The 25632-nt window shown below is 43.5% G+C and overlaps 1 protein-coding gene across 6 annotated transcripts in view; it reads left to right on the top strand.

Moving 5' to 3' along the window:
- LOC124041115 (E3 ubiquitin-protein ligase MARCHF8-like) overlaps positions 1-23555 on the top strand; it is a 165029-nt gene extending 141474 nt beyond the window's left edge. For 4 of the 6 annotated variants that reach the window (XM_046358301.1, XM_046358297.1, XM_046358298.1 and 1 more), the window contains 4 exons: positions 4424-4604; positions 9191-9326; positions 12351-12365; positions 23124-23555. In XM_046358301.1, coding sequence (XP_046214257.1) covers positions 4424-4604; positions 9191-9326; positions 12351-12365; positions 23124-23428 — 637 coding nt within the window. In that variant the 3' untranslated portion in view covers positions 23429-23555. The remainder of the gene's footprint in view (positions 1-4423; positions 4605-9190; positions 9327-12350; positions 12366-23123) is intronic. The other 2 variants (XM_046358302.1, XM_046358299.1) reach the window with 1 other exon arrangement.
- The last annotated feature ends 2077 nt before the right edge of the window (positions 23556-25632 follow it).

The raw sequence follows: 25632 nt of genomic DNA, 5'->3' as shown, positions 1-25632 counted from the left end.
TTTTCTAGAAGTTTACTAAAGGTTGGTGACAGGCTGATCGGTCAGCTATTTGAACCAGTAAAGGGGGCTTTACTATTCTTGGGTAGCGGAATGACTTTCGCTTCCCTCCAGGCCTGAAGGCACACACTCTCTAGTAGGCTTAAATTGAAGAAATGGCAATATCGTCAGCTATTATCCTTAGTAATTTTCCATTTAGATTTTCAGACCCTGGTGGCTTGTCATTGTTGATAGACAACAATATTTTTTTTCACCTCTTCCACACTGACTTTCTGGATTTCAAAAGTACAATTCTTGTCTTTCATAATTTGGTCTGATATACTTGGATGTGTAGTGTCTGCGTTTGTTGCTGGCATGTCTTCCCTAAGTTTGCTTATCTTGCCAATGAAAAAGTAATTAAAGTAGTTTGCAATATCAGTGGGCTTTGTGATGAATGAGCCATCTGATTCAATGAAAGAAGGAGCCTAGTTAGCTTTTTTCCCCAAAATATAATTTAAGGTGCCCAAAGCTTTTTACTATCATTCCTTATATAATTTATCTTTGTTTCGTAGTGTAGTTTCTTTTCATTTAGTTTAGTCACATTATTTCTTAATTTGCAGTATGTTTGCCAGTCAGTTGGGCTGCCAGACTTAATTGCCATACCTTTTTCCTCTTCCCTCCCAACCATAAATTTTTTCAATCCCTCATCAATCCAAGAGGATTTAACAGTTTTTACAGTCATTTTATTAATGAGTGCGTGCTTATTAGTAACGGGAATAAGTCGTTTCATAAATGCATCAAGTGCAGCGTCTGGTTGCTCCTCATTACACACCACAGACCAGCAAAATTTCAATCATCAACATATGAATCACCACAAAACTTCTTGTATGACCTCTTATACACTATATTAGGCCCAGCCTTTGGAACTTTGGTTTTCCTAGATATGGCTATTATATTATGCCTTGCCACCCACTCTGTTAATTCTGCTCCACTTTGTCCTGGCTGCTAGCCTAATGCAACAGTCTTTCTGAAACATTATTGGAGTGACTCTCCCCGGTTCGGCTTGAATCTGACCAAGAGGCAATGATTAGAAATCGAGCCAGCGCAAATGTGTTACCAATGGAAAGGAGATGTTATAGATCAATGCTGACTTGTATGGACGTACCACTCAGAGCAGAGAAAACTGGGAAGGTGTTTCCATTGAAACAATGGTATTATGTTATTAAACACAGTGGAGAGGAGAAAGTTATTCAACTGCTTATTGGATGTTGACTGTGTGATCAGGGTGTATGAGGGAGGAACAGAGGGAGGAACAGAGGGAGGAACAGAGGGAGGAACAGAGGAGAGCTTTAGATGCGACTGTCATCAGGGCCTTATTTATGAAAGTTGTGTTCTAAAACATGTATATGCTACATTTTTCACTCAATAGTTGGCTTTTATAAAAACTGAAATTGACGTGAGAATGTGCTTATCCTCCCGTAAACAATAATACGGTCAAACAGTTTCTAATAGTTGAAGTCTTGCATTGCAAGAAGGTAATAGTAGACTAGTAGTATCTTGTGCAAATGGGAAATATATACTGAGTGTAAAAAACATTAGGAACACCTTCCTAACATTAAATTGAACAACCTCTATTCATCAGGGAATGAACTCTGCAAGGTGTTGAAAGGGTTCCACAGGGATGCTGGCCCATGTTGACTCCAATACTTTCCACAAGTTGTGTCAAGTTGGCTGGCCGTTCTGGATACAAACAGGAAATTGTTGATTGGAAAAAACCAGGGGCGTTTCAGTTCTTGATACAAACCGCTGTGCCTGGTACCTATTACCAGACCCTGTTCAAACCGCTGTGCCTGGCACCTATTACCAGTCCCTGTTCAAACCGCTGTGCCTGGTACCTATTACCAGACCCTGTTCAAACCGCTGTGCCTGGCACCTATTCCAGACCCTGTTCAAACCGCTGTGCCTGGTACCTATTACCAGACCCTGTTCAAACCGCTGTGCCAGGCACCTATTACCAGACCCTGTTCAAACCGCTGTGCCTGGTACCTATTACCAGTCCCTGTTCAAAGACTTATTTTATCTTGCCCATTCACCATCTGAACAGCACTCATACACAATCCATGTCTCAATTGTCTGAAGGCTTAAAATTATATCTTTAACCTGTCTCCTCCCCTTCATCTACACTGAGGGACCATAAGGGATCATAGTTTTCACCTGGATTCCCCTGGTCAGTCTGTCATGGAAAGAGCAGGTGTTCTTTAATAACCATTGCAGAATAACTTCCTCACCTTTTCTGGCCATGATTATTTAATATTCCCAAAGTAGCCATACAAATGACCATCCACATTGGACTGGTCCACAACAATTTGCAAAAAAAATTGACTGTTGGAAAGGGTCACCCGCTGGGCACAGACATCAATTTAACGTCCATTCCACGTTAGTTCAATATCATTTCATTGAAATGATGTGAAAGCAGAGTTGATTCAACCAGTGTGTTCCCTGGGGGCAGATACAACAAATGTCGCTGCAAAATAAAACAATTCTGCAAACACCTCCAAATACATTTCATCAAGTTCACTATTGCGACAGTAATAACTGTCTGGGGGTAATAACTTTCAGTAACTTTCTGTAAGTAATAACTGTCTGGGGGTAATAACTATCAGTAACTGTCTGGAAGTAATAACTGTCTGGGGGTAATAACTCTATCAGTAACTGTCTGGAAGTAATAACTGTCTGGAGGTCATAACTATGTATCAGTAACTGTCTGTAAGTAATAACTGTATCATTAACTGTCTGGAAGTAATAACTGTCTGGGGTTAATAACTGTATCATTAACTGTCTGGAAGTAATAACTGTCTGGGGGTAATAACTGTATCATTAACTGTCTGTAAGTAATAACTTTATCATTAACTGTCTGGAAGTAATAACTTTATCATTAACTGTCTGGAAGTAATAACTGTCTGGGGGTAATAACTTTATCATTAACTGTATGTAAGTACTAACTTTATCATTAACTGTCTGTAAGTAATAACTTTATCATTAACTGTCTGGAAGTAATAACTGTCTGGGGGTAATAACTTTATCATGAACTGTCTGTAAGTAATAACTGTCTGGGGGTAATAACTCTATCAGTAACTGTCTGTAAGTAATAACTGTATCATTAACTGTCTGGAAGTAATAACTGTATCATTAACTGTCTAAGTAATAACTGTATCATTAACTGTCTGTAAGTAATAACTATCATTAACTGTCTGGAAGTAATAACTGTCTGGGGGTAATAACTTTATCAGTAACTGTCTGTAAGTAATAACTGTCTGGAGGTAATAACTCTATCAGTAACTGTCTGTAAGTAATAACTGTATCATTAACTGTCTGGAAGTAATAACTGTATCATTAACTGTCTGTAAGTAATAACTGTTTGGAGGTAATAACTATGTATCAGTAACTGTCTAAGTAATAACTCTATCATTAATTGTCTGTAAGTAATAACTGTCTGGGGGTAATAACTCTATCAGTAACTGTCTGTAAGTAATAACTATCAGTAACTGTCTGTAAGTAATAACTGTCTGGAGGTAATAACTCTATCAGTAACTGTCTGTAAGTAATAACTGTCTGGGGGTAATAACTGTATCATTAACTGTCTGGGGGTAATAACTGTATCATTAACTGTCTGTAAGTAATAACTGTCTGTAAGTAATAACTGTATCATTAACTGTCTGGGGGTAATAACTGTATCATTAACTGTCTGGGGGTAATAACTGTATCATTAACTGTCTGGGGGTAATTGTATCATTAACTGTCTGGGGGTAATAACTGTATCATTAACTGTCTAAGTAATAACTGTCTGTAAGTAATAACTGTATCATTAACTGTCTGGGGGTAATAACTGTATCATTAACTGTCTGGGGGTAATAACTGTATCATTAACTGTCTGGGGGTAATAACTGTATCATTAACTGTCTGTAAGTAATAACTGTCTGTAAGTAATAACTGTATCATTAACTGTCTGGGGGTAATAACTGTATCATTAACTGTCTGGGGGTAATAACTATCAGTAACTGTCTGTAAGTAATAACTGTCTGGGGGTAATAACTCTATCAGTAACTGTCTGTAAAACAACAAACTGGAGTAAGTCAAGGGGTGTGTATTTATACTTTCTGAAGGCACTGTATATATATTTTTTATTGAAGCTTTATTTAAGTCATGTAAGAACAAGTTCTTATTTATAATGATGACCTACCAGGGAACAGTGGGTTAACTGCCTTGTTCAGGGGTAGAATGACAGATTTTTATCTTGTCAGCTCGGGGATTCGATCCAGCAATCTTTCGGTTACTGGCCCAACATTCTAACCGCTAGGCTAGCTGCCGTCCCAATAGCTGTGTATCTGCTATGGTCTACTTATCTGTGTCTGTAACTGACCCTGTGTGTCTGTGTCTCTCTCTGTAGGATCTGTCACTGTGAAGGAGATGACGAGAGCCCGTTGATAACACCGTGCCACTGTACGGGCAGCCTGCGTTTCGTCCACCAGGCGTGCCTGCAGCAGTGGATCAAGTCCTCAGACACACGCTGCTGTGAACTCTGCAAGTACCAGTTCATCATGCAGACCAAGCTGAAACCCCTGCGCAAGGTGAGACAGAAGGACTGTGTGTGTGTGTGTGTGTGTGTGTGTGTGTGTGTGTGTGTGTGTGTGTGTGTGTGTGTGTGTGTGTGTGTGTGTGTGTGTGTGTGTGTGTGTGTGTGTGTGTGTGTGTGGTGTTTTCGTCTAGCATCGGCTGTTGGCTACAGCATATAGCCGGTTGCACACTCATTTTCAGCTGGATACTTTTTTCACTTAAATTATCTAGGCAACTTTTTACCATTCGCAAGTCAGAAACAACGTTAGCCAAGACCTCTCCCACTAGAATGAATGAAATGCATCTTCTAGCGATCTATTCATTGGACAGGAGCCTGTCAGGGAAACACAGTGATGACAGGGAAACACTGCTGGTTTGACAGTCTGATGTCTGTCCCGCCTCCTGGTACCTGTGTGTCTGTGTTGTGTACTCAGTGGTCAAATTTCATTACACGGAGGAGAAAGCATGCTGCTTCTTCATCGTCTATATGAGTCAATTTGCACGTCCCATACAATGTGGTAACGATGAGTGGAAATCCACTCAGCCTATTGTTTTCTGGAAAACTGATTTATTTATTTTGCGTGTTTGGTATGCAGCCACAAAGTGCTAGGCTTATTGTGGTTTGATTGACGAACAGCAAGCTTGACTAGTTTATACATGGTGTCAAACTGACAGAATGAAGTCAATCTCATGTATCCTTGCCATTCATAAGTCATATAACGTAGTTATACTGTATTGCATCAGGACTTGCCAGACAGTGATGTTAAAGTTATCGACTGGTGAGTAGCCTACCCAATCGCATCGGTAAGAGAGACATACATTTGCATACTGGTAGGCTTTTTGGCGATTATCTTCAGATAAATAATGAAAACATTTGATGAAGACGGTGAATCCTCCTCACTACAGAAACAATAGGTAGGCTAGTGGAGTTAGAGCCTCACTCTGGTCCAAAATATGATCAAAGAAGACGGATTGAATTGTTTTAAATGCTAATGATACTTACATGGTATTTTCAAAGATATTGATCCATGTCTACTGATTTAGTCAAAGTGTTGACAATGGACTAGTTGACTGTTCTGTGTAGCAAAGCCCATATTTAACACCTGTTTCATTCCTCAGTCATACCTGTATTGCAGATAGCTGAGAAAATGTCTCTTAAAAGGAAGATTGAAGCCTGTGCAAGTCAGCAGACTTAAGAAAAAATATGTGGGTCAGTTGTCAAACAAGTGTTTTTTTTTAGAATAAATAACATACTGCAATTAACAAACAGAGTTGCAAACACTCATTGAAATTCTTTCACTAGTTGACCTGTTCTCTCTCGTCTCTTAACACGTATAGACCCCGAACTTCATTCAGACTGTCACGTTCTCACCTTAGTTCCTTTGTTATGTCTTTGTTTTAGTTTGGTCAGGGCGAGGCAGGTGTCGTTCGTTGTCTCTGATTGAGAATCATACTTAGGTAGCCTTTTCCCACCTGTGTTTGTGGGTGATTATTTTCTGTTTAGTGTTTTTCGTTACCTTACAAGACTGTTCGTTTGTCGTTTTGTTGTTTTTGTTCAGTGTTCAGTTGTTTTATAAAAAATATGAACACTTACCACACTGCGCTTTGGTCCTCCTCTCCTTCCACCGAAGACAACCGTTACACAGACCCAGACCTTCATTCAGACCCAGAACTTCATTCAGCATCTGTTCTGTTTATTTTAGAGACCCATTTTTTTTTTCATTTGAAAAAGTGCCCATCACACAATTTGTTTGATTTTAAAATGTAACCTTACATTTTTAAGAGGGTGGAAATTTGGGCAATTTACTTATTTTTTCTGTTTTAATTTGTCAGGGTTTTCCTGTGGTGAAGTAGAGGAGGACCAAAACGCAGCGTGGTTATATTGACTCATGTTTAATCAAAAACAGATAAACATGAACACTACAAAACAATGAACGTGGAAAACCAAAAACAGCCCTATCTGGTGCAAAACACAGAGACAGGAACAATCACCCACAAAACCCAACACAAAACAGGCTACCTAAATATGGTTCCCAATCAGAGACAATGACTAACACCTGCCTCTTATTGAGAACCATATCAGGCCAAACATAGAAATAGACAAACCAGACACACAACATAGAATGCCCACCCAGCTCACGTCCTGACCAACACTAAAACAAGGAAAACACATACGAACGATGGACAGAACGTGACATAATTAAATACATAATTTGAAGAACAAACATAATTGTGGCAACTCATATCTTGCAGTAAAATAGTTTAATCTCAAGAGAAGATGGGTTAAATGTCCTGATCATATAGGCCTTTGACTAGACGGTACTGGATCTCAAAAAACAAACAATACACTGAATTCATACATTTTCAGTCATTTAAAATGTAAACACAATACCACAACAAATTGTTCCAATCTGGGCGGTAAAACTCAATAAAGTATTGAGTAATTTCACTGTGTATTTCAGATGGAATCAAGGCATTAGAATGTTCCAGAGGCCACCAAAATGGAGCTTGTTCAGCCCGGGGGATCCTGGCTTATTTGGCTGGATACTCTGTGTGCTTGTGGAAAACAGTGTGTGTGTGTGTGTGTGTGTGTGTGTGTGTGTGTGTGTGTGTGTGTGTGTGTGTGTGTGTGTGTGTGTGTGTGTGTGTGTGTGTGTGTGTGTGTGTGTGTGTGTGTGTGTGTGTGTGTGTGTGTGCGTGTGCGTGTGCTTGCAATACACTCATTCTATTCTAGTTCTTCACTCCCAGAGATGACTGTGACCTGAAAATTCAGATGTGACCCCCACTTGAAGACACTGCCATGACAGAAAGCTGTTTTAATGATCTAATACTGATTAAGAGTAGCATGACATGGGGTTTAAGGCTTTGAAGAAGATTTCAGTGGAGAATTTGGAGGTTTGGTTTCGAGTGGTTGACATGATACACTCTTGTTTCAGGCATGGAACAGTCTTCATTACTTCCAGATTCAACATTTTAATACAAATGATTTCACTGTTGATTAATTGAACAAAAGCACTTAAATATAGGCCATTCTATTAACAGTCCCGAGTCCCTGTTGAGGGACACACACACACACACACACACACACACACACACACACACACACACACACACACACACACACACACACACACACACACACACACACACACACACACACACACACACACACACACACACACACACACACAGTCTTGTACAGCTGACCTTGTGGGGACACACCAATTCAGTCCCATTCAAAATCCTATTTTCCCAAACCCCTAACCCGTACTCTTACCCTAACCTTAATGCCTTTCATGTTCTCCCACCCTCTCCAGACCGGTCTGATGTACAATATAGAAACCGGGCAGAAAGTTGCAATAGGCCTGTGCAACCTAAGGTTTAATACCAGCATAAACCCAAACCCTCTTAAACCTAACCTTAACCCTAAACTTAATCCAAAAACCTAACCCTAAACTTAACTTTAGCTCCTAAACCTAACCCTAAAACTAACCCTAAATCTAACCCTAAACCTAACCTTAGCTCCTAAACCTAACCCTAAAACGAACCCTAAACCTAACCCTAAACCTAACCTTAGCTCCTAAACCTAACCTTAAAACTAACCCTTGCTCCGAGCCCTTAATGTAATTCAAACCCTAACACTACTTCTAACCTTAACCCTAAACCCCCTAGAGATCATGGGGACCAACAACATGTCCCCAGTTGGTCAAATGACTTCGACCCCACAAGAATAGTTACACACACACACACACACACACACACACACACACACACACACACACACACACACACACACACACACACACACACACACACACACACACACACACACACACACACACACACACACACACACACACACACACATCTTATACTCCCTCTCTGACAGAGAAGAGTGGATGGGCAGAGTGCTCCTCTCCCTGTTCCCCATTCAGTCATCCCTCTCAGGGCTCCCTTTCCTTCTTTTCATCAAATCAATACCAGAAAGCTGAAAAATACATTGTGGCCATTGGCCTTTCATGCTTGTTCTAAAGAATTTCAAAGCATGTCGACATCTATGAAGGTTATTGAGAGATTGCATCAGATATTCAGATGTGTAATGTACCAATATGTATTTGAATTTGACCATTGATTTCAATGGGTTTCATGGATCAATAAAGAAGCCCTCCTGGGTGTTGGATCTATGAGAGGTCTAACGATGTGGTTGAGTGGTACTGGACAGCTGATAAATTGTTAACCAGAATCAGTGTGTGATCCACATTACACTGATCCACATTACACTGACTGAATGATGACCATCAAATATTTAGCACTCAGTTTAAGCAGCTTCTGAAGAGGGAATTTTTTGCCTTTTTTTGCAAAAGTCCATTGATAGTCAATCGCCCAAACCCTGTCCAAAAGAACATAATGGAGTCTTTGAGTGTGTGTGCATGTGTGTGTTTGTGTGGGTCTGACTTGACCTCTTTTGTTTCTCTCTCTCTCTCTCTCTCTCTCTCTCTCTCTCTCTCTCTCTCTCTCTCTCTCTCTCTCTCTCTCTCTCTCTCTCTCTCTCTCTCTCTCTCTCTCTCTCTCTCTCTCTCTCTCTCTCTCTCTCTCTCAGTGGGAGAAGCTCCAGATGACGTCTAGTGAGAGGAGGAAGATAATTTGTTCCGTGACGTTCCATGTCATCGCCATCACCTGCGTGGTGTGGTCCCTCTACGTGCTCATCGACCGCACTGCAGACGAGATCAGAGCAGGTTAGCACAAAACCACCACAACACCCTTCAGCATGGACACTGCACACCACATACTCTTCAATTCTTTCACTGCATGCTAAAAACACCACTACACACCGTAGAACAGCCACACATCCCTCAGCATGGACAGTACACACCGTAGAACAGCCACACACCCCTCAGCATGGACAGTACACACCGTAGAACAGCCACACACCCCTCAGCATGGACAGTACACACCTTAGAACAGCCACACACCCCTCAGCATGGACAGTACACACCGTAGAACAGCCACACACCCCTCAGCATGGACAGTACACACTGTAGAACAGCCACACACCCCTCAGCATGGACAGTACACGCCAAAAGCACCACAACACCCCTCAGCATGGACAGTACACACCGTAGAACAGCCACACACCCCTCAGCATGGACAGTACACCGTAGAACAGCCACACACCCCTCAGCATGGACAGTACACACCGTAGAACAGCCACACACCCCTCAGCATGGACAGTACACACCGTAGAACAGCCACACACCCCTCAGCATGGACAGTACACACCGTAGAACAGCCACACACCCCTCAGCATGGACAGTACACACCGTAGAACAGCCACACACCCCTCAGCATGGACAGTACACACCGTAGAACAGCCACACACCCCTCAGCATGGACAGTACACACCGTAGAACAGCCACACACCCCTCAGCATGGACAGTACACACCGTAGAACAGCCACACACCCCTCAGCATGGACAGTACACACCGTAGAACAGCCACACACCCCTCAGCATGGACAGTACACACCGTAGAACAGCCACACACCCTCAGCATGGACAGTACACACCGTAGAACAGCCACACACCCCTCAGCATGGACAGTGGACAGAATAGAACAGCCACACACCCCCAGCATGGACAGACACCGTAGAACAGCCACACACCCCTCAGCATGGACAGTACACACCGTAGAACAGCCACACACCCCTCAGCATGGACAGTACACACCGTAGAACAGCCACACACCCCTCAGCATGGACAGTACACACCGTAGAACAGCCACACACCCCTCAGCATGGACAGTACACACCGTAGAACAGCCACACACCCCTCAGCATGGACAGTACACACCGTAGAACAGCCACACACCCCAGCATGGACAGCATGGACAGCATACACACCGTAGAACAGCCACACACCCCTCAGCATGGACAGTACACACCGTAGAACAGCCACACACCCCTCAGCATGGACAGTACACACCTTAGAACAGCCACACACCCCTCAGCATGGACAGTACACACCGTAGAACAGCCACACACCCCTCAGCATGGACAGTACACACTGTAGAACAGCCACACACCCCTCAGCATGGACAGTACACGCCAAAAGCACCACAACACCCCTCAGCATGGACAGTACACACCGTAGAACAGCCACACACCCCTCAGCATGGACAGTACACCGTAGAACAGCCACACACCCCTCAGCATGGACAGTACACACCGTAGAACAGCCACACACCCCTCAGCATGGACAGTACACACCGTAGAACAGCCACACACCCCTCAGCATGGACAGTACACACCGTAGAACAGCCACACACCCTCAGCATGGACAGTACACACCGTAGAACAGCCACACACCCCTCAGCATGGACAGTACACACCGTAGAACAGCCACACACCCCTCAGCATGGACAGTACACACCGTAGAACAGCCACACACCCCTCAGCATGGACAGTACACACCGTAGAACAGCCACACACCCCTCAGCATGGACAGTACACACCGTAGAACAGCCACACACCCCTCAGCATGGACAGTACACACCGTAGAATAGCCACACACCCCTCAGCATGGACAGTACACACCGTAGAACAGCCACACACCCCTCAGCATGGACAGTGCACACCGTAGAACAGCCACACACCCCTCAGCATGGACAGTGCACACCGTAGAACAGCCACACACCCCTCAGCATGGACAGTGCACACCGTAGAACAGCCACACACCCCTCAGCATGGACAGTGCACACCGTAGAACAGCCACACACCCCTCAGCATGGACAGTGCACACCGTAGAACAGCCACACACCCCTCAGCATGGACAGTGCACACCGTAGAACAGCCACACACCCCTCAGCATGGACAGTGCACACCGTAGAACAGCCACACACCCCTCAGCATGGACAGTGCACACCGTAGAACAGCCACACACCCCTCAGCATGGACAGTGCACACCGTAGAACAGCCACACACCCCTCAGCATGGACACTACACACCAAAACCACCACAACACCCTTCACTTAATACAGTGACGGCAAAAACACAATACACAATTCTAGTACCGTACAAAATGACACATATACACACACTCTCTCGGGTCATGCCCGTTCACACAGATTGACATGTTGTGTTTCTGCTCTGATCGTTATAATAGTTAGTACCCATCCCGTAATAACAGGCCAGTGTATCTCTTTCACTGTCTTCTTACATCAAGTCATATGGCAGCTAGTACTCTCAGCATGGCGCAAGACAATTAGGACGTTTTTTCTGGGTCTGTTAAGATGTTATTGTACTGCTAAGGAGTGGCAGGTAGCCTAGTGGTTAGAGTGTTGGGCCAGTGAGCGAAAGGTTGCTAGATCAAGTCCCCAAGCTGACAAGGTAAAAAAGGCAGTTAACCCACTGTTCCTAGGCCATCATTGTAAATAAGAATTTGTTCTTAACTGACTTGCCTAGTTAAATAAAGGTTACATTTAAAAAAGGAGAAAGGATGGGAGAGAGAGAACCACCATCTGTTTTCACGAGTTTGACTAGGGAGTATACTGGCATGTTATACTGTATAGTGTACATTCAATCATCTGTTCTCTCTCTCTCTCTCTCTCTCTCTCTCTCTCTCTCTCTCTCTCTCTCTCTCTCTCTCTCTCTCTCTCTCTCTCTCTCTCTCTCTCTCTCTCTCTCTCTCTCTCTCTCTCTCTCTCTCTCTCTCTCTCTCTGTCACTGGTAATACTTTGTAATGACAACCTCTTCACCCATGCAGCCGGAAGAATCCCAGGTAAATTTTTAACCTTTGACCTTTAACCTTGTTTTATGTCATTTCCTGTGAGACTGGGCTCTGGTGTGTAGGTCTTTCTCTCATTTCAACTCACATTTCATTTGTCACATGCTTCGTAAACAACATGTGAACTAACAGTGGAATGCTTACTCACAAGCCTTTCCCAACAATACAGAGAAAGAGAAAATAGATAAATAATAGAAAAGTAAATCAAGTAATAATAGATACACAATGAGTACCAATAATATGGCTATATGCCAGGGGTACCAGTACTGAGTCGATGTGAAGGGGTACGAGGTAATAACTTGGCTATATGCCAGGGGTACCAGTACTGAGTCGATGTGAAGGGGTACGAGGTAATAACTTGGCTATATGCCAGGGGTACCAGTACTGAGTCGATGCCAGGGGTACCAGTAATGTGGGGTACGAGGTAATAACTTGGCTATATGCCAGGGGTACCAGTACTGAGTCGATGTGAAGGGGTACTATATGCCAGGTAATAACGAGGTTGGCTATATGCCAGGGGTACCAGTACTGAGTCGATGTGAAGGGGTACGAGGTAATAACTTGGCTATATGCCAGGGGTACCAGTACTGAGTCGATGTGAAGGGGTACGAGGTAATAACTTGGCTATATACCAGGGGTACCAGTACTGAGTCAATGTGAAGGGGTACAAGGTAATAACTTGGCTATATGCCAGGGGTACCAGTACTGAGTCGATGTGAAGGGGTACGAGGTAATAACTTGGCTATATGCCAGGGGTACCAGTACTGAGTCGATGTGAAGGAGTATGAGGTAATAACTTTGCTATTTATTTATTTGATTTATTTCACCTTTATTTAACCAGGTAGACTAGTTGAGAACAAGTTCTCACCTGCAACTGCGACCTGGCCAAGATAAAGCGTAGCAATTCGACACATACAGCAACACAGAGTTACACATGGAATAAACAAAACATACAGTCAATAATACAGTAGAACAAAAGAAAACAAAAAGTCTGAATCTGCACATAGCTAACCAAACAGGTTCAATGTTAGCTAGAGTGCAAATGAGGTAAGTTAAGGAATTAAATAGGCCATGTTGGCGAAGTGATTACAATATAGCAATTAAACACTGGAATGATAGATCGGCAGAAGATGAATGTGCAGGTAGAGAAACTGGGGTGCAAAGGAGCAAAATAAATAAATACCAGTATGGTACAGGTGCAGTGATCTGTAAAATGCTCTGACAGCTCGTGCTTAAAGCTAGTGAGGGAGATGTGAGTCTCCAGCTTCAGAGATTTTTGCAATTCGTTCCAGTCATGGGCAGCAGAGAACTGGAAGGAAAGACGACCAAAGGAGGAATTGGCTTTGGGGGTGACCAGTGAGATATACCGGCTGGAGCGCGTGCAACGAGTGGGTGCTGCTATGGTGACCAGTGAGCTGAGATAAGGCGGGGCTTTACCTAGCAGAGACTTGTAGATAACCTGTAGCCAGTGGGTTTGGCGACGAGTATGAAGTGAGGGCCAACCAACGAGAGCATACAGGTCGCAATGGTGGGTAGTGTATGAGTCTATGGTGACAAAACGGATGGCACTGTGATAGACTGCATCCAGTTTGTTGAGTATAGTGTTGGAGGCTATTTTATAGATGACATCACTGAAGTCGAGGATCGGTAGGATGGTCAGTTTTACGAGGGTATTTTTGGCAGCATGAGTGAAGGATGCTTTGTTGCGATATAGGAAGCTGATTCTAGTTTTTTTTTTGGATTGGAGATGCTTACTGTTAGTCTGGAAGGAGAGTTTACAGTCTAATCAGACACCCAGGTATTTGTAGTTGTCCACGTATTCTAAGTCAGAGCCGTCCAGAGTAGTGATGCTGGACGGGCGAGCAGGTGCGGGCAGCGATCGATTGAAAAGCATGCATTTAGTTTTACTTGCGTTTAAGAGCAGTTGGAGGCCACGGAAGGAGAGTCGTATGGCATTGAAGCTCGTCTGGAGGTTAGTTAACACAGTGCCCAAGGAGGGGCCAGAAGTATACAGAACGGTGTCGTCTACGTAGAGATGGATCAGAGAATCACCAGCAGCAAGAGCAACATCATTGATGTATACAGAAAAGAGAGTCTACCCATGATCAGCTCTGAAACCAGATTGCATAGCGGAGAAGGTACGGTGGGATTCGAAATGGTCAGTGATCTGGTTGTTACCTTGGCATTCGAAGTCCTTAGAAAGACAGGGTAGGATAGATATAGGTCTGTAGCAGTTTGGGTCTAGAGTGTCACCCCCTTTGAAGAGGGGGATGACCGCGGCAGCTTTCCAATCTTTGGGAATCTCAGACGATACGAAAGAGAGGTTGAACAGGCTAGGGGTTGCAACAATTTTGGCAGATAATTTTAGAAAGAGAGGGTCCAGATTGTCTAGCCCGGCTGATTTGTAGGGGTCCAGATTTGAGAGAAATGCTTATTGAAATTCTCAATTATAGCGGATTTATCGGTGGTGACAATGTTTCCTAGCCTCAGAGCAGTGGGCAGCTGGGAGGAGGTGCTCTTATTCTCCATGGACTTTACAGTGTCCCAGAACGTTTTTGAGTATATGCCAGGGGTACCAGTACTGAGTCGATGTGAAGGGGTACAAGGTAATTGAGGTAGATATGTACATATAACTAGGAATAAAGTGACAGATGGTAAACAGTAGCAGCAGCTATGTGATGCGTCAACAAAAGTTAGTGCAAAACGGGTCAATGCAGATAGTCCGGGAAGCTACAGTATTTGCTACTATTTAATAAATTATTTAGCAGTCTTATGGCTTGGGGATAGAAGCTGTTCAGGGTCCTGTTGGTTCCAGACTTGGTGCATTCTATGGTGGCTGGAGTCTATGACTATTTTTAGGGCCTTTTTCTAACACTGCCTGGTATAGAGGTACTGGGTGGCAGTCCACACTACACTCTGTAGCGCCTTGCGTCAGATGCCAAATAGTTACCATACCAAACGGTGATCTAGCCAGTCAAGATGCTCTCAATGGTGCAGCTGTATAACTTTTTGAGGATCTGAAGACCCATGCCAAATCTTTTCAGCCTCTTGAGGGGGAAGAGGCATTGTCGTGCCCTCTTAATTACTGTGTTTGTGTGTTTGGACCATGATGAATCCTTAGTGATGTGGACACCGAGGAACTTGAAGCTCTCGACCCGCTCCACTATATCCCTGTCATTGAGAATGGGGGCATGCTCAACCTTTATTTCCTGTAGTCCATGAACAGCTCATTTGTCTTGCTGATGTTGAGGGAGAGGTTGTTGTCCTGGCACAACACTGCCAGGTCTCTGACCTCCTTCATATTGGCTGTCTCATCGTTGTCGGTGATCAGGCTTACCACCGTCATGCCATCGGCAAACATCATGATGGTATTGGAGCCGTGTGGGGCCACGCAGTCGTGGGTGAACAACGCATGCTCTGAGTATGCGTCCTGGTAATCCGTCTAACGCTGCGGCCTTGTGAATGTTAACCTGTTTAAAGGTCTTTACTCACCTCAGCCGGAACAGCTGGTGCTCTCACGCATGGTTCAGTGTTGCTTGCCTTGAAACTAAGATAGATAGGCATTGAGCTAATCTGGTAGGCTTGTATCACTGGGTAGCTCATGGCTGGGTAGCCATTTGTAACAGACTATATTCAATGCCAGCAAAACTGACCTGTAGCTTAGCATCTGCTTCATCGTGCCACTTACGCATTGAGCGCGTCACTGGTACTTCCTGTTTGAGTTTTTGCTTGTAAACAGGAGGATAGAGTTATGGTCAAGGGCGAGGGAGAGATTTGTATGCGTCTCTGTGTGTGGAGTAAAGATGATCTAGAGTTTTTTTCACCTCCAGTTGCACAGTTGAGTGTGGCCTTAGTGTCAGCATCGGTTTGTGGTGATAAATAGACAGCTACAAAAAAATATAGAAAAAACTCTCTTGGTAAGTATACTGAACAAAAATATAAACGCAACATGCAACAATTTCAACAGTTTTACCAAGTTACAGTTTATAGAAGGAAATCAGTCAATTGAAATCAATTCATTAGGCCCTAATTTATGCATTTCACATGACTGGAAATACAGATATGCATCTGTTGGTCACAAATACCTTGTTTTTTAAAGGTAGGGGCATGGATCAGAAATCCAGTCCGTGTCTGTTGTGACCACCATTTTCCTCATGCAGCGCGGCACCTTCTTCGCATAGAGTGGCTGTTGATTGTGGCCTGTGGAATGATGTCCCACTCCTTTTTAATGGCTCTGCGAAGTTGCTGGATTTTGGCGGGAACTGGAACACGCTGTCGTACACGTCGATCTAGAGCATCCCAAACAGGCTCAATGGGTCACATCGGGCCATGCATTATCATACTGAAACATGAGGTGATGGTGGCAAATGAATGGCATGAAAATGGGCCTCAGGATCTCGTCACGATATCGCTGTGCATTCAAATTGCCATCAATAAAATGCAATTGTTTTCGTTGTCCGTAGCTTATGCCTAGCCATACCATAACCCCAATGCCATCATGGGGCACTCTGTTCACAACGTTGACACAGCAAACCGCTCACCCACACATTTACATTTACATTTACATTTAAGTCATTTAGCAGACGCTCTTATCCAGAGCGACTTACAAATTGGTGTATTCACCTTATGACATCCAGTGGAACAGCCACTTTACAATAGTGCATCTAAATATTTTAAGGGGGGGGGGGGCGAAGGATTACTTTATCCTATCCTAGGTATTCCTTAAAGAGGTGGGGTTTCAGGTGTCTCCGGAAGGTGGTGATTGACTCCGCTGTCCTGGCGTCGTGAGGGAGTTTGTTCCACCATTGGGGAGCCAGAGCAGCGAACACACAATGCCATACACGTGGTCTGTGGTTGTGAGGTCAGTTAGACGAACTGACACATTCTCTAAAACAACATTAAGGTAGAGAAAGTAATATTTAATTATCAGCATGCCAATTGCACATTCCCTCAAAACTTGCGACATCTGTTGCATTGTGTTGTGTGACAAAACTGCGCATTTTAGAGTGGTATTTTATTGTCCCCCAGCACAAGGTGCACCTGTGTAATGATCCTGTTGTTTAATCGGCTTCTTGATATGCAACACCTGCCAGGTAAATGGATTATCTTGGCAAAGGATAAATCCTCATTAACAGGGATGTAAACAAATGAGTGCACAAACTTTGAAAGAAGTACGTTTTTTTGCATGTAGAAAATTTCTGGGATGTTTTATTTCAGCTCATGAAATATGGGACCAACACCTTACATGTTGCGTTTATATTTTTGTTCAGTGTAGTTTCTCATCAACGGTTTTCATTAGGTTTTCTAGCAGAACCTTGAGACTTCCTTAATATTAGAGATCACGCACCAGCGGTTGTTTTAACAGAGACACACATCACCCCCCTTGAGCTTACCTGATGCTGCTGTTCTGTCCGATGCATAGAAGCCAGCTAGTCTATTATACGTCCTTGTTCTGCCAAGTTTCCGAAATACATATTATGGATATTACAGTTCTTCGGGTCCTGTTGATAGGATATTCTCGAACGGAGCTCGTCCAGTTTGTTCACCAGTGATTATACATTTGCCAATAACACAGAGGGTAGAGGCGGATTATTTACTCGTTGCCATGGTTTTATCAGGGTACCTGCACGTCGGCCTCTATATGTGAACGACCTGCAGAAAATGTCCCTTCAATGTTTTGGTGCCTACTGGAGAGCTCTTCTTTGTCTACACCCATTAAGCATTGTTCACATCTTCTTAAACTTTAGCCCCACCCACCTTTTTAAGTATTCACATGTGAGGTTATGTATTTAACAACCAAAGATTTCAAGACTTTATATAATGGTTTATACAATGGGTGTTTTTGTAAAATTTAGACTGGAATGCCAGAGTGTGCTCTGGGCATTTGGAAACTCAGAGCGTTGTCAGATTGTCCGTTCATAAATTCAGAGCGTTTTGCTATCAGAGCATTCAGAGTGCACACTGGACACTCTGGCCGAGGAGTAAGGTTGATCCGAGCGTTCTGACTTAAAACTTCTTATGAGCAGGTGGGACGGTAGCGTCTGGTGAAATCCACGAAAGTCAGAAATAATGATATAAAAAATGCCTTACTTTTGATGATCTTCTTCTGTTGGCACTCCAAAAGGCCCCAGTTACATAACAAATGGTCCTTATTTTCGATAATGTCCTTCTTTATATCCATACAAACTCAGTTTAACTGGCATGCTTCAGTCAATAATCCACCCAGTTTCCCTCCATTAAAATACATACAAAATGAATCCCAAACGTTACCAATAAACTTTTCCAAACAAGCTGTTCTCGGGGTTTTGTCTGCCATATTAGTTTGTTATACTCACAGACATAATTTCAACAGTTTTAGAATCTTTAGAATGTTTTCTGTCCAAATCTACCAATTATATGCATATCCTAGCTTCTGGGCCTGAGTAACAGGCAGTTTACTTTGTGCACGCTTTTCATCCAGATGTCAAAATACTGCAGTCAACACCCAAACCAACTGGCTAATGTTGGCTAGCTTGCTAGTTACTTCCACACAAATGAGAGATTTACTCGCCCTAACAGAGCTGGTTAGGCTGTTTTTATGTTATACAGAGCGTCGGTGACTGTAACTGTGCGTCTGGCAACAATTTAATTAGTCTTTTTTGACAACGTTTACTGACACCGGCCATATTCAACAGGTGTTGACTGTTCGTAAATTTGTCAGTTATTCGGCGCTCTGGTACACTCAGCAGGGATGCAAACTGCTGAGGGCCCAAAAAGGTGACACTGTTTTTTGTTGCACTGAAACATGCAAAAAAATCCATGCTCGGGGGAAATGCAGGTTTTAACTAATTAAACAACAAAGAATATGATCTACATGATCAGTCTCTGTGTGTAAAATGAAAGGTGGTTCATGTGAACCTAACTCACAGCTAAACAATGTAAAGCAAGCAATCCAATGTTATTTGTTGTCTAGACTTTACTGCAAATGACAATCAAGTCTTGAGAAAAAAACAATGCACTAATATTTCAGTTAGCCATGACAGCCTTTATAATAGAACACTTGTGACCTCACACATAAATATTGCACTTGGGGGAAAAACATAAAGTAGAACGAAACAAACAGGCATTCTATTTTGCTCTATTATAGTGGCCACAATAGACATCGATAGTGCACACATGGTGGCCATTATAGACACTATAGACATTGCCTGTGGACATCTGTTCGGCAATGTGCCAGCTAAAGTGAGAAAGAGGGAAAGTGTGTGGTGTTCCTTTCAGCTCTATACTGGCACCAGCTTAAGCCAGGCCCAGCTCCAGCTACACTTGATCCCTGAATATACTTGTTTAAAAAGCAACGCCTCATTTCACCTAATTCTCTCAGTCTAAAAAATTAACCATATACTGTAGAGGGAAAACATTAGTTAACAGCTAGTGGTTAGTTTGTTAACATTTCACAGATTGCCAGAGTTTTACAAACTTTAGAGTGTTTTCTATCCAATACTAATAATAATATGCATATATTAGCAACTGAGACTGAGGAGCAGGCCATTTACTTTGGGAAACTTATTCATCCAAGGTACTCAATACTGCCCCCCAGCCATAATAAACCAACTAGGCTCCTATAGCCTCCCGGGTGGCGCAGTGGTTAAGGGCGCTGTACTGCAGCGCCAGCTGTGCCATCAGAGACTCTGGGTTTGCGCCCAGGCTCTGTCGCAACCGGCCGTGACCGGGAGGTCAGTGGGGCAACGCACAATTGGCCTAGCGTCGTCCGGGTTAGGGAGGGCTTGGCCGGTAGGGATGCGCTTGTCTCATCTCGCACCAGCGACTCCGGTTGCCAGGTGAACGGTGTTTCCTCTGACACATTGGTGCGGCTGGCTTCCGGGTTGGATGCGCGCTGTGTTAAGAAGCAGTGCGGCTTGGTTGGGTTGTGTATCTGAGGATGCATGACTTTCAATCTTCGTCTCTCCCGAGTCTGTACGGGAGTTGTAGCGATGAGACAAGATAGTAGCTACTACAACAATTTGATGCCACGAAATTGGGGAGAAAAAGGGGTAAAAATAAAATATTTAAATCAAATAAATATATATTTAAAAAATATTCAAAATAGGCTCCTAATTTAACAATTGTATTCGTATTTACAGATGGAATACAAGTTTGTTATTAAGGCACATGGAAGTTCACATGTTCCGGAAGACATCTCTGCCAAAAAACACATTTTGATAAAAAAATTAAACGTTTACCTTGAAATGCCTCTCCTGTGAAGTAGTGATGCGCGACATATGCCTACTTTACTAAAACGAGCCCCATATAGCCATCTCTTTCTCTAGCAAGTGTCTGGGATTAAGGCCTGGTCTGAAATGAGCAGTATGTCCTGTGCCGCCGACTCATTGAAGTTGAAATCTTCATCCAAGTTGAGGTTAGTGATTGCTGTTCTGATGTCCAGAAGCCCTTTTCACTCATAGGAAACGACGGTGGAAACATTATGTACAAAGCATAATTGGTTACGAGGCCGTAAAAAAGTCAAGTGCCATTCTCATTTCATCTTTCCTTGATTCCTCTCAACCTTTCTCCTCGCCTCCATCTCAAATAATCCCCCTCCTCCCCACAAGGACAAAAAGAAAACCCACCCTTGCCTTTCTTGCACTTTTCTTAATAGCTGACTTTGCTGATAGCGAGGAAAGTTTGACTTCCTATGACTGTGATATGTGGTTGTCTATACCTTGAGATGAATGCACTAACTTCTAAGTCGGTCTTGATAAGAGTGTCTGCTAAATTACTATAATGTCAAATGTTTTTAAAACGCATTGGAGAAGGCCAGAGTGGACAAACGTTGGACCTTCTCCAATCTGTTTGGGAAGGAGGTAAGGAGATAGGACAAGGAATTGTGGAAAGACTAATTGAGATAGGGTCATGTAGGAAGTAAGAACTATCTACTCCCATTTCTTTCATCTTTCACCATTCACCATTCACCATCTCTTCACCTGACAGAATGATTATTATAGCATCGTCATCCTAGATAAGCACATACAGTTGAAGTCGGAAGTTTACATACACCTTAGCAAAATACATTTAAACTCAGTTTTTCACAATTCCTGACATTTAATCCGATCAAACATTCCCTGTTTAGGTCAGTTAGGATCACCACTTTATTGTAAGAATGTGAAATGTCAAAATAATAGTAGAGAGAATGATTTATTTCAGCCTTTATTTCTTTCATCACATTCCCAGTAGGTCAGAAGTTTACATACACTCAATTAGTATTTGGTAGCATTGCATTTAAATTGTTTAACTTGGGTCAAACGTTTTGGGTAGCCTTCCACAAGCATCCCACAATAAGTTGGGTGGATTTTGGCCCATTCCTTCTGACAGAGCTAGTGTAACTGAGTCAGGTTTGTAGGCCTCCTTGCTCGCACACGCTTTTTCAGTTCTGCCCAAAAATGTTCTATGGGATTGAGGTTAGGGCTTTGTGATGGCCACTCCAATACCTTGACTTTGTTGTCCTAAGCCAATTTGCCACAACTTTGGAAGTATGCTTGGGGTCATTGTCCATTTGGAAGACCCATTTGCAACCAAGCTTTAACTTCCTGACTGATGTCTTGAGATGTTGCTTCAATATATCCACATAATTTTCCTCCCCCGTTGATGCTATCTATTTTGTGAAGTGCACCAGTCCCTCCTGCTGCAAAGCACCCCCACAACATGTTGCTGCCACCCCCGTGCTTCACGTTTGGGATGGTGTTCTTCGGCTTGCAGGCCTCCACCTTTTTCCTCCAAACATAACGATGGTCATTATGGCCAAACAGTTCTATTTATGTTTCGTCAGACCAGAGGACATTTCTCCAAAAAGTACAATGTTTGTCCCCATGTGCAGTTGCAAACTGTAGTCTGTCTTTTTCATGGTGGTTTTGGAGCAGTGGCTTCTTCCTTGCTGAGCAGCCTTTCAGGTTATGTCGATATAGGACTCGTTTTACTGTGGATATAGATACTTTTGTACCTGTTTCCTCCAGCATCTTCACAAGGTCCTTTGCTGTTGTTCTGGGATTGATTTGCACTTTTCGCACCAAAGTGCATTAATATCTGAGCGGTATGACGGCTGTGTGGTCCCATGGTGTTTATACTTACTATTGCGTACTATTGTTTGTACAGATGAACGTGGTACCTTCAGGCATTTAGTAATTGCTCCCAAGGTTGAACCAGACTTGTGGAGGTCTACAATTTGAAAATGTGAAAAAAATCTGAATGATTTTTTGTTGTTGATTTTCCCATGATGTCAAGCAAAGAGGCACTGAGTTTGAAGGTAGGCCTTGAAATACATCCTCAGGTACACCTTCAATTGACTCAAATGATGTCAATTATCAGAAGCTTCTAAAGCCATGACATATTTCCTGGAATTTTCCAAGCTGTTTAAAGGCACAGTCAATTTAGTGTATGTAAACTTCTGACCCACTGGAATTGTGGTACAGTGAGTGAAATAATCTGTCTGTAAACAATTGAAGGAAATATTGCTTGTGTCATGCACAAAGTAGATGTCCTCACCAGCTTGCCAAAACTATAGTTTGTTAACAAGAAATTTGTGGAGTGGTTGAAAAATGTGTTTTAATGACTCCAACCTAAGTGTATGTAAACTTCCCACTTCAACGGTATCTATGGCTGTGACTGTTTGCGATGTATTTTACATCTCTCTCTTTCTTTCTTTCTTTCTTTCTTTCTTTCTTTCTTTCTTTCTTTCTTTCTTTCTTTCTTTCTTTCTTTCTTTTCTAACCCTAACACCAGGTATCCTGGAGTGGCCATTCTGGACCAAACTGGTGGTGGTAGCCATCGGCTTCACTGGCGGCATGGTCTTCATGTACATCCAGTGTAAAGTCTACATCCAGCTGTGGCGAAGACTCAAGGCCTACAACCGGGTGATCTATGTCCAGAATCGCCCGGAGACGTGTAAAAAGCAGATGTTGGAGAAGCCTCCTCTCATGGAGCCCAATTTGGAGCACAAGGAGGCTCTGGCCCCGACCCAGTCAGACACAAACTCCTCCCAGTACACAGAGACAGAAGACTACAGTATGGAAGTGCTCCATGTCTGACCCACATATACACACATACAGGGACACACCATGTCTGACCCACATATACACATACAGGGACACACTATGTCTGACCCACATATACACACATACAGGGACACACCATGTCTGACCCACATATACACACATACAGGGACACACCATGTCTGACCCACATATACACACATACAGGGACACACTATGTCTTACCCACATATACACACATACAGGGACACACCATGTCTGACCCACATATACACACATACAGGGACACACCATGTCTGACCCACATATACACACATACAGGGACACACCATGTCTGACCCACATATACACACATACAGGGACACACCATGTCTGACCCACATATACACACATACAGGGACACACCATGTCTGACCCACATATACACACATACAGGGACACACCATGTCTGACCCACATATACACACATACAGGGACACACCATGTCTGACCCACATATACACACATACAGGGACACACCATGTCTGACCCACATATACACACATACAGGGACACACCATGTCTGACCCACATATACACACATACAGGGACACACCATGTCTGCCCACATATACACACATACAGGGACACACCATGTCTGACCCACATATACACACATACAGGGACACACCATGTCTGACCCACATATACACACATACAGGGACACACCATGTCTGACCCACATATACACACATACAGGGACACACCATGTCTGACCCACATATACACACATACAGGGACACACCATGTCTGACCCACATATACACACATACAGGGACACACCATGTCTGACCCACATATACACACATACAGGGACACACCATGTCTGACCCACATACAAGGCATTCAGAAAGTATTCAGACCCCTTGACTTTTTCCACATTTGTTTTACGTGACATCCTTGTTCTACAATGGATTAAATTGATTTCCCCCTCATCAATCTACACACAATACCAGATAATGACAAAGCAAAATCAGGTTTTTAGACATTTTTACAATTGTATATAAAACCCCCCAGAAATATCACATTTACATAAGTATTCAGACCCTTAACTCAGTACTTTGTTGATGTAGCTTTTGCAGCGATTACAGCCTTGAGTCTTGTTGGGTATGATGCTACAAGCTTGACACACCTGTATTTGGGGAGTTTATACCCTTCCTTTCTGTAGATCCTTCAAGCTCTATCAGGTTGGATGGGATGCGTCGCTGCACAGCTAATTTCAGGTCTCTCCAGAGATGTTTGATCGGGTTGAAGTCCGGGCTCTGGCTGGGCCACTCAATGATATTAAGAGACTTGTCCCGAAGCCACTCCTGCGTTGTCTTGGCTGTGTGCTTAGGGTCGTTGTCCTGTTGGAAGGTGAACCTTCGCCCCAGTCTGAGGTGCTGAGTGCTCTGGAGCAGGTTTTCATCAAGGATATCTCTGTACCGTTCCGTTCATCTTTCCCTCATTCCTGACGGGTCTCGTCTGTCCCTGCTGCTGAAAAACATCCCCACAGCATGATGCTGCCATCACCATGCTTCACCATAGGGATGGTGCCAGGTTTCCTCAAGAGTTCAATCTTGGTTTCATCAGACCAGAGAATCTTGTTTCTTTTGGTCTGAGAGTCCTTTAGGTACCTTTTGGCAAACTTCAAGTGGGCTGTCATGTGCCTTTTACTGAGGAGTGGCTTCCGTCTGGCCACTCTACCATAAAGGCCTGATTGGTGGAGTGCTGCAGAGATGGTTCGTCCTTCTGGAAGGTTCTCCCATCTACACAGAGGAACTCTGGATCTCTGTCAGAGTGACCATCGGGTTCTTGTTCACCTCCCTGACCAAGGCTCTTCTCACCCGATAGCTTAGTTTAGCTGGGCGGCCAGCTCTAGGAAGAGTCTTGGTGGATCCAAACTTCTTCCATTTAAGAATGATGGAGGCCACTGTGTTCTTGGGGACCTTCAATGCTGCAGAATGATGGAGGCCACTGTGTCCTTGGAGACCTTCAATGCTGCAGACATGTTTTGGTACCATTCCCCAGATCTGTGCCTCGACACAACCCTGTCTCAGAACTCTACGGACAATTCCTTCGAACTCATGGCTTGGTTTTTGCTATGACATGCACTATCAACTCTGTGTCCTTTTATAAACCGGTTATTTGACTTTACAAATCATGTCCAATCAATTGAATTTACCACAAGTGGACTTCATTCAAGTTGTATAGACAGCTCA

The sequence above is a fragment of the Oncorhynchus gorbuscha genome, linkage group LG08 (assembly GCF_021184085.1).
Source record: "Oncorhynchus gorbuscha isolate QuinsamMale2020 ecotype Even-year linkage group LG08, OgorEven_v1.0, whole genome shotgun sequence".
NCBI classification, from domain to species: domain Eukaryota; kingdom Metazoa; phylum Chordata; class Actinopteri; order Salmoniformes; family Salmonidae; genus Oncorhynchus; species Oncorhynchus gorbuscha.
Note: the sequence above shows the minus strand (reverse complement) of the source record. Positions and strands in the feature narration are given on the sequence as shown.